Source organism: Anthonomus grandis, chromosome 4, assembly GCF_022605725.1.
Source record: "Anthonomus grandis grandis chromosome 4, icAntGran1.3, whole genome shotgun sequence".
NCBI classification, from domain to species: domain Eukaryota; kingdom Metazoa; phylum Arthropoda; class Insecta; order Coleoptera; family Curculionidae; genus Anthonomus; species Anthonomus grandis.
In genome coordinates, this window is record NC_065549.1 from 19551775 (window position 1) to 19561741 (window position 9967).

The window sequence follows — 9967 nt, forward strand, 5'->3', positions numbered from 1 at the left end:
ATAAAAGCGGCAACGCTGCAGTGCTGAAAATATTTTAGACAGACAGAGCATTGTCTGTTACCATGGTTACCAAATCTTCAGAAAAATGCTACCGTTCCGTTTTCCATATATAGCTAACGTACCATTCGTCGTCAATACTATAGAATAGATAGGTCATATTATTTTTATAGGTTCTTCCTTGAGTTGGGTCATTTTCACATTAATGCCGATATTACAAATTTGTTTCTAAACGATATTTTTTACCGTCGATACCAATTATTGATTATATTAATAATCTATCAATATTAGCCTAATGCTCACTGTTTATTGGTTAGCAAACAGCTCCTATAAATTAATTACCGACGAGAAGTACTTACTTTTGTACATTATATTAATGGAAGCACAAAAGACTCGTTATCAATTTGTAACTGATTTAATGTACTTTTTTATTAATTTCAACAACCATTTTAGTCCAGTGTAGTTGTAGTTTTTGCAACATTGATTGAAATATTCATAAATTTTAGGGTAACTGCTTAGTGCATGGACTTTACCTTGAAGGCGCCGCTTGGGACATTGAAAACAACTGTCTAAAGCGCTCAACACCGAAAATTCTAATAGAGAAGCTTCCAGTTTTGGGTGTGGTGCCTATTGAAGCGTTTAGGTTAAAGCTTCAGAATACTTTAAAGACCCCAGTGTATACCACTTCTTTGAGAAGAAATGCAATGGGAGTGGGGTTGGTATTTGAAGCCGACTTGAGAACTACGGAACATATTAGTCATTGGGTATTGCAAGGAGTTTGTCTTGTTCTAAATACAGATTAGCCTTTTAAAACGTGGTTTGGACACTTAATTGTGCAATGATCATATAAAAACAATGTTCGGGTTTTTCTACTTTAGTCTAGTGGTGTTTCGCAAAATGCAGTTTTAATATTGGCTAGCTAACATTTATTTAATAACTGTGCATGATACGGACATTGGATTTAAGCAATGTGAGTTAATATTATACGGTTAGTTAATAGAAGTAGTAGCAGTAATACGTGTTCAGATTTATGTGATCTCTATTTTCCATTGTATGGGAATAAAGAAAAGCTGTTAATTTTTGACTAATAATATTATTCTTCAATAATTTAATTAAATTATTTTAAGTATTTCTTCAGATATTGTCTAAAAAAATATTTTGTTATATGGTATTTTTCCATTTTTATGAAAAAATCTGTGATATTTATTGGGTATTTACATTAAAGTAATTTATATTTTTCTATTTTTTTATTAACAGTTTTTTCAGTACATTACAAAACTTATAGTTGGAAAAATGCGCCTCAAAAAAAATTGTAGGAATAATAAATTTAATGTTCCGCACACCATCAAATCTACCATTCAGAATACCATGTCGTCTACAAAAAAAAATATAAAAGATGTTTCCTAAGCAGCAAAACGAACAGTTACCTTTTTAATTAGTCTTTTTGACATCCTTCACTTCTCCTTCTTTGATTTGGCCCCTACCAAATATCTTCGCTAAGCTGTCCCAAACACCCCCGAAGAAGAGGGCACACATGAGGTTTTCGAAAGGAATGAAAGGATCATGAATTCCTAAGATAATAGAAGACAGCTTGAAATATACGAAGAAAATAACAATTCCGAAGTAGACCAATGCATGGGGAGCTGAGATCAATTCAGTTTTCCTGTCAAGTATGAAGATTATGGAAGCAACCAATGAAGCCTTAGTGTAGCTAAAAAAAATATTTAATTAGTAATTTTTAGGGTAATATTAATAAATTAACATACAAACTAGGTTGCATAAATTCCATGGCAGTGGGAGTCCATACGCCGCGTATGAGTCTCTCCATAAGTCTGGTGAAACCAGCTCCGTTACCTTTGAGCGTACCGATAATGATCATTATGAGGTATCCATTAGGGTACAGTTTGGCGGCATGTGTGACTCCGTCGTAAACTTTTTTGCATCTGTAGATTTCTTTCATGGCAGAGAAGATTATTTTAATTGGTAGGAATTTTGCTAATTTGTACCCTACGTCGAGGGGTGTATAGAAAACTACATACCTGGAAATATATATTAGTAACATAGCCATAAATATAGTCTATCATGGTGCCTAAAGTGAAAAGATAAGTTAACTTAGATATCTACATATTTATTTAGCTTTTCTTCAAAATAGCATATTTGTCGGGCAGTTGCGACATCTAGAATTCCAGAGAAAATTTAGAGTAAAACTACCTTGAAAAAATTTTTCATTTCTAGGCACTTTCCTTTGCTAATTCTTAACTGAAAAAGTCAAAAAAACAAAATCTACGCAGTTGTTTCTTTTCCTAGTGAGCTTAAGAAATATAAATTACAAAATGTTTGACGAAAACGTCTGAAAAGTGTAAGCAAGATAATTAAAATTCAAATTTATTCAAAAAAATATACGTGTTTACGAAAAATTATTTAGTCAGTTTACAATTCCTATAGGTCAAAAAAAATTGTTGGAGTACCTAGCAACATTATGTACCTGTATGTACTCTTGAGTTAATATTTGAAACAGCAATAATACTGTATTTATTTTCTATCCTGGTTTAACGGATACCCGCCACCACATTATACACAATTATCCAAAACTAAGAAATTAAAACAATATTCTTTAAAGGAGACAATTATTGGGAAAGTACCTGAACAAAGGATTTCCTGTGTGCGTTGATATATCTCTATATATAAAAAGACTATTCCTAACTGATAATCTAAAAATAGAAATATGAAATTTGGAAACAACATTCCTATGGTTATGTAGGCGTCCACTAAGAAGAGATCTTTTGAAATTCCATCGGGAAAGGGTTGAAACCACCCCTTACGAATCATAGCTTCAAAAAATGTACTTTTTTAAAAAACGGTGAAACACGTCATTTTTATTTTATTTTTTTACCTAATTTCCATTTTTTGTTTTTTTTTAAGGGGTTAAAACCACCTTTTAAGATTTTAACATCTTTTTTTATCCTTAAATTCATTGCTTTTCGGAAAAAAAATGCAAAACACTTCAATTTAATTTCATTTTAATGAAAACAACAGATTCTCGAATATTCTGCCACCCTGAAGGAGTGAAATGGGGTGAAAACCACTTCTATGAAAATTCTTTCATTTTAAACTTATAGCGTTGAAAATTGATATTTTTACATATTACAAGAGGGGAAAACAAAAAATGTTCTTTACAAAGAAGTCCTTCAGTAGAACTTTTCTTTTACTTTCAAATTCCACGCGAGCAACGCCGCCGGGCATTCAGCTAGTATTCTATATCTTTTGTTAAACAGTTTTAAGTTATTTATTAATCTTATTACAATTGGCAACAAGTTATCAAGTTTCGGGGCTACATAATTAAAAAACCTAAGGTGAATTGTTCGAATATTTTTAACAGGCAAAGCAAGAAAATTGCTAGATATCTTTCTTGTGTGTTATGGTTGTGTTTTAAATATGTGTGAACATTTCTGTTCTTATGATTATTATATCTTAGATAATTTTTAAGATATAATTTTGAATAATTTTTAATGGTCTCAAATTAGATTGATACGCTTCACCCCATATTATAAGGCCATACCTAAGTAATGATACCTTTACCCTAGATTTATATACTTGTATGAGTAATTTTCTGCTTAAAAATCTCAAAGAATATAGAATTTATGAATGAGATACCACACAACTTTTCTTTAAACACTTATATTCTCTGTCCTTATGCTGTCACTCACTTTAATTCGAAGGTTATTTAGCACTATTGGATGAACTTGTGTGCGAATGATATGAAGCGATGGTATTGTCACTTATTGCAGTTGTTGGTTCTCCCAAACGTTCATCGGCCAAACAAGTACTGCCAAAATTTAATGATGATTCAATGTTCCAGTATATAGCGTCGAACGCATCTTTGATTTGTGAATCAATTATTTGCATTATCCTTATTTTACCCATGAGGAAGTTTTTATATATTTCTTTAATTGATGCTCATTTAAAATACTTAAATTGAAAGGTATAGAATTAAATAATTTAATATTTGCTTCGTCGCTAAATTCGTGAGAGGCAAGGGGACTGACGCTAATCAAGAATCCCAAAGGAAATAGAACTTACTTCGTCCACGTCGTTGTTTCCGAATTAATGAAATTACTCGAACCTGGAACTGACCTTGATAATTGACCTCAAGATCAAGATGGTTAAGGTTATTTAAACATTTGTGCTTGGTAAAAAAAAAAAAAAAAAAAAGTAAAGTAAAGTACTTTTAAAATACTTAGTTGAAACAGAAGCATTAATAAACAGCTTTTTGTAATTTGAATATTTTGGAATAAATGTTAAAATTTTTCTGTTTTCGAATTTACTATAAAAATAGGGGTTCCCATTTAAAAAAATACGCTTAACTTGAAAAACAATCTCAAGGTCAAAATGATCTCCGAGGATACATGTCTCCCCCTCTGTCCTGAACAACTTTTGTTTCAAACATTTATCGTCGGAGCAATTTCCATATATTACAATGGCCCACCCTGTACAGCCAATATTGATATCGTACAGAAGATATGCCTATAATGACACAACATATTTCCAACATTCGATGAATGTTGTGAAATATCTGTGAACATTTAGAAATTATGGGTGAGCAATTCGAATATTATCGAAATATTTTTTTGGAACATCCATTCGAATGGCTACTTTTGCAAATAAATTTAAAAAGTTGGCAGATACGAGAATAGTGCAAGAGACCAGAAAACTAAAAAAAGGATCATAAAGTTCAAATTTCATGCCGAAATTTATACAGAATGCTCCGAACGAAAAGTTCTGAAAGATAAAATTGTAGCCGATTTATTAGAATAAAACAGCCTGTATAATGCAACCAATTATTTTGATATTTTGTAGTTGTAGAGATTCTAAAAAATAATTGATGTACCAAATTTGAAACAATTATCATCTTAGACTATACATTGTTGGAGAGCAAAATATTAGAAAAAAAATAAAACTGTCACTTGCGGCGATGCCCTTTAGACCATGCCAATATTTGCATTTTTTTCTTAATTCTAACAATTACTATCATCCCCTGAAATATTATATTGCATAACGTTAATTAACAGTCTGTATAGCTTTATTTTGAACAACGGTTGCTTCAAAAGTGTCGACATAACATAATTTTCTTATTTTTTTAGACCTGGAAGTTATATTTATAAAGTCTCAACATGTCGGCAATTAAAAAAAACTTCTTTTACTGTTCTATGTGTTGTACACATAAATTTGTTTGTTCTAATTATTCATAAAATAATTACCAAACGGCAGTAGCAACCAAAACCTGAGGAGTGTTTTTCAATGGCGCTAAAATAGGTTCTGCAAGGAGTCCGTTTGCGACCATACCTCCTGCAAAGACCACAAGCATATACGAAAGCCAGCAGGACAAGGGATGTTTTCTTGAGAACGTCTGGGCTCCTGAAAATGTATTAGTTTTTAAAATAGTGGGTTTTGTTGTAAGAACTCTTGGCTCTTACTTACCGGTTCCCAAATCTTCCCTGACTGATAAAGCACACAGTGTACAGTGGGCAATATCAAAGTATGGAAACATTTTCAGTTTTACCACCTGATTGGCGATATCTAGGAATGCTTCTGGATCCATGATTTTTTCAGTTCTGTGATCTTATTAATAATTTTTTTTCCTGGAATAAATATAATAAATTATATTGTGTCCTAAAATGCAACCTCTATGTATTTTGAAAAATATCCATATAAAGTCAGAAGTAAGAGTGGTTTTGAAAAATATGAATATAAAAGTCAGAAGTAACTTTTGGTTCCTCCAGTTGATTTCTATTCTATTTAATTGGGTGTAAAAATCTAGACAATGAGAGCAAAATTGTCTCGTACTTTTTTATTTTTACTTTAATTATTACCTAATAATAAAACGGATTTATTTTAATATACCTATAGTAATAGCAAACTAAATAAAAAAAATTTTTACATGTCCTCCTACATCTTCGGTTCTTATAAAAATATTTTGGTTTTATATTTTTGATATATGTTTGTAAAAAAAAACAAAATACCAAAATTTAATGTTAGTTTTTAGACCAAAAAAACTAAAATGTTTGTTGTTAAACATTGTTGCAAAAATTTTAAAAGCTCTATTATTATTAAAAAAATAGGCTTCGTATTTTTTTTAATCCGATTTTTAATAATGCCACAAAAATGCATGCTTTACAACTAATAACAACAAATTAATCACCCTAATATGACGTTAAATTTCTGGAATATTCTCTCTAATTTTACAAATTTTTATTCAAACAATAAAAGTTATAATTCCTGTAATTTTACTCGTATAGGGTTTTCCCACAAATATTCTAGGATTTTAGAGGTTATTCCTATATCGCCGAAATATTCTTGGTATCTCACCAAGTTTGCAATAATGGTTGTCTTAATAAAAATAATTTTTGATATGATCGTAAAGGGTAAAAATACACATTTCCATCTAGAGAGATTCCGAAATATCCTTTTTAAAAATTTATATCTGACTAGTCTATTTACATATATACATGTTGTTGTTCTGAACTTTGTATTACTCTGGATTGACGGTCAAGCAAATTTTATTGGCACGAGAACTCGCCTAGGTGAGCCTTAAACTTATATTTTTATATCTGTTTATTACGTTTTGGGGTTAACGTAATAATGATTTTGTAAAAAATCCATGTCAAGTATATTTCTGAGTTTAGAAATGTCGAGTAATTTGCTCGGGTGGTGTCTTTGAGTTCATTTGTCCTAATAGCATATTATCACGCATTTTTAAATACATCGGAAAATTTCAACTACATCATAAATAAAGACGATGTTGCACAAACGTCGAAGGAACATTCGAGATATCACATCAGTACGCCGTGTTTTTTTCAAATCATAGAATCATGTGTGTGGTCGAAATAAAACCTAAAAGCTATGTTGTTTACCATTCTTAGACGTATAATCTTGCTACCTGAGTATCAAGCTTTCTCATTGCGGAAAATTGAATTTGACTAAAACTTGAATAATACTCTTATAGAGTCAATATAGTCCAATAGAAAACTCAATTTCTTCAAGAATTCAGTCTACCTTTTTAAGATTTGCTTCTCAGACAAATGTTAAATTGTTCTCAATGGCACTGTCCATCGATAGGTATACTAATTATCCAGTAACGAATTGTTGTTACTGGGTCGACACGAATCCAAGGATATACCATGAGGTTCATACATAACAACCTCAAAAAATAAAACGTGTTTTCGGTGATTTATTTTTCTTACAGGGTAATTTAAAAAGGATACTGACATAGGCCTATTGGAGTGTACATTTTCAGTAATTAACAATATTAAACGTAAGTATACTACTTAATAAAATTAAATTTAATTTCTCGGCAATGCGTAGCTTAAATTTAAAAAAAACTGAAGCGTGATTTTAAAGAAAATGTAATGCCCTTTTAAAAAATGTATCACAACATACTGCTTTTTGCATGCAAAGCCGTAAACATTTTTTAATTTTAAAATTTTTCGGAAATCCCCGGTGCATCAAAAAATATTAAATAAGTTAAAAAAAAATTGCATAAAACACTTCACTAGTGGATGTGTTTTTTATAGCAAAATATGTATGTCTCTTAGTCATCAATATCTACAATATTTTACCTGTTGTAGAATCTTATGATTTTGCATTTTTTAATTAAAACATCCTGTACTTCCTTAACGAGTAATTTTTCGAATTCGAAATTAATTATATTATGTTTGAGGGCAGAATATGTTCTGCAAATTCATGTCTTAATACCTCAACCACCCTTCCTAAACTCTTAAATGTGCCAGTCAGGACCGCCAGTACTCGGATAAAACGCGTTAATTTCGAAATAAGATGAAAAGTCCTCGATTAAAAGAAAAAAGACCAATAAAATTACTATTTTTGCTTCATCACGCTGACCGTCATCGTTGTCAGTTCAGTTTTTCATTAGTTCCGACAAGCTTAAAATTGTAAGTTAAGAATGATCTTCAAATTGGTTGAGGTTAAGTAAACTAAAAAAATAAGTAAAATAATTATGTGGTGGTATATTTTTTTTTAGGTTTTATGATGTTATCAAGTTAAATAAAATTAAGTATTTTAAACTACTAGAAAAATGAAAAAAAAATAAAATCAGACAATTGTCCGGCTTCTAGGGAAAGAAAGTGAAAATATGTTCGTCTTTTTCTAATCTAAAATGAAATATATTTTACTATATCTTTTCTTTAAAATATATTTTATTTAGTTCAGCCACTAACCGCCCAACTCTTTCAAGATTAAATCCAGTATTTACTTGTATAAAAACTTTTCGATTACTGATATATGATTAGTTTCCGTCTCATCCAGTCCACCACTGTTGTCAAAGAAAAGTTTTGTTTGAGATCGATTTTTTTGTTTTAGAGAACGAATTCCCAAAGAAGAATGAACGATTAGAAATATTCTCAAGGAAACCTTAAAAACCTCAAAAACTTAGATGTTGATTAAATTCAAAAGAGCGGCAGTTTGAAGGGAGTTTTTCGAAAATTTGGGGTTTTAAACTCAAGGGTGCAGGAGCATATTAAGGTTAAAGTGAAGAAAATCTCGAAAAGGTCCTGATCCTACATTGGGAAGTAACTAAAAAATTGCTAAATGGCTAACTAATTTGGTAAAATGCAGTTTCCCTTAAAAAAAACCGAACATTCAGACACAGTTCAAAAAAAAAAAAAGACGAGAAATAGAAAACGTCGTTAAAAGAGGACACCTAGACGAGAAAGTTACGGAAGAGTATATTCGAGCTTAATTTAACGATTTGGCAAAGTATCTTGAGGAACATAATTTAAGTGATGATCTTCATGACTCTACACCTTTAACTCAGATGAAACTGGATTTTTTCTTTGTCCGACTTCTTCTAACTATATAGGGAAAGTTCTTAGTATTAAAAGCCAAAGCACATACATAGTTAAGAAAGGAAGTGAGAAGGGAAAAATGTAACAGTGTCAGTTACTTTCTCAATACTACTCACCAGACAGTGGTATTTGTCCACCTCTTGTAGTTTTCCTGTATATGAGACCTCCAAAATCTGTGCCTCTGGATTATGGAGAGATCAGAGTCTGGATGTAGACAATCAGAGATATTTATTGAATATGTAAAAATGGTTTTAATGATTGGCTGATAGTAACTGATATTACAAAACCTAGTCTTCTATTAGTCGATAGTCACAGGTCACATATGTCGCAGGATTTAAGCGATTTTTGTCATGATAATGATATCATTTTATATGCATTTCCTCCAACACAACACATAGCATATCATAGTGTGGGCTATACGTACATAATCCTAATGCAGTCAATTAACCTTATACCAAATACGTGCAAAATGCACTGGAAAAGATTCAAAAGATGCAGGTCAAAGAAAAACCAGACATAAGATCAAGTATAATCACATAATAACTAATTTGTGACTACAAAAATATTTTAATATAAGATTTTTAAGTAGAATTAACGAAACTGTCCGACTATATGAATACTGGCATATTCACCCTAGTTAACGAATCGACCTTTACTAATTATACTAATAACCTTAGGATAAATTGGTCAAAGCAGCAGCCAGCAAAGTGCAAAAAATGTTTCCCCGCAGCGCGCATAGCGGCGCAGTTATTCATAAATGTATACGCGCTTATGTTTATTTAAATAATAATTGTGGTTTATCTAACTACCTCTAATCAGGGAAAGCCTTAATCTTATAAGCTCTACGCCACTGTTAGATCATTGAAGGCCACCAAAGCAAATGTAAAGCAACACAAGGCATTGTACACACATCCAGAAGCAAAAGATAAACTCGCGCGCCCTCGTTAAAAATCAATCACCTTTCTCTCTTAGTAGTCGATTTCGTCCGCACTCGAGTGCAGTGCCGTTCGTTCGAAGTTTTTCTTTTGAGTTTTTTTGTGTTTTTTTTCTAATTTTGGACAATTTTCAAACTGTTTCAACGGAGCCGTGGCATTCTGATGGTCGACAGA

General features: G+C 31.3%; 2 protein-coding genes across 3 annotated transcripts in view; one reads left to right on the plus strand and one right to left on the minus strand.

The window, feature by feature from the left end:
• The window catches only part of LOC126735105 (dynein axonemal heavy chain 10), a 47679-nt gene extending 46444 nt beyond the window's left edge, over positions 1-1235 (plus strand). The window contains exon 24 of the mRNA XM_050439013.1: positions 504-1235. Coding sequence (XP_050294970.1) covers positions 504-800 — 297 coding nt within the window. The 3' untranslated portion in view covers positions 801-1235. The remainder of the gene's footprint in view (positions 1-503) is intronic.
• Positions 1226-9966, minus strand: LOC126735112 (trimeric intracellular cation channel type 1B.1). 2 transcript variants are annotated; one of them, XM_050439041.1, is made up of 6 exons: positions 9818-9966; positions 5476-5636; positions 5256-5412; positions 1764-2036; positions 1425-1708; positions 1226-1372 (listed from the first exon to the last, which is right to left on the minus strand). In XM_050439041.1, exons 2-5 carry the CDS (start codon positions 5594-5596, stop codon positions 1429-1431), a joined length of 831 nt encoding a protein of 276 aa, XP_050294998.1. In that variant the 5' UTR covers positions 5597-5636; positions 9818-9966; the 3' UTR covers positions 1226-1372; positions 1425-1428. The 2 variants fall into 2 exon arrangements, with proteins under 2 accessions (XP_050294998.1, XP_050294999.1); XM_050439042.1 differs by lacking the exon at positions 9818-9966 and adding an exon at positions 9668-9815.
• Between the last annotated feature and the right edge of the window lies 1 nt (position 9967).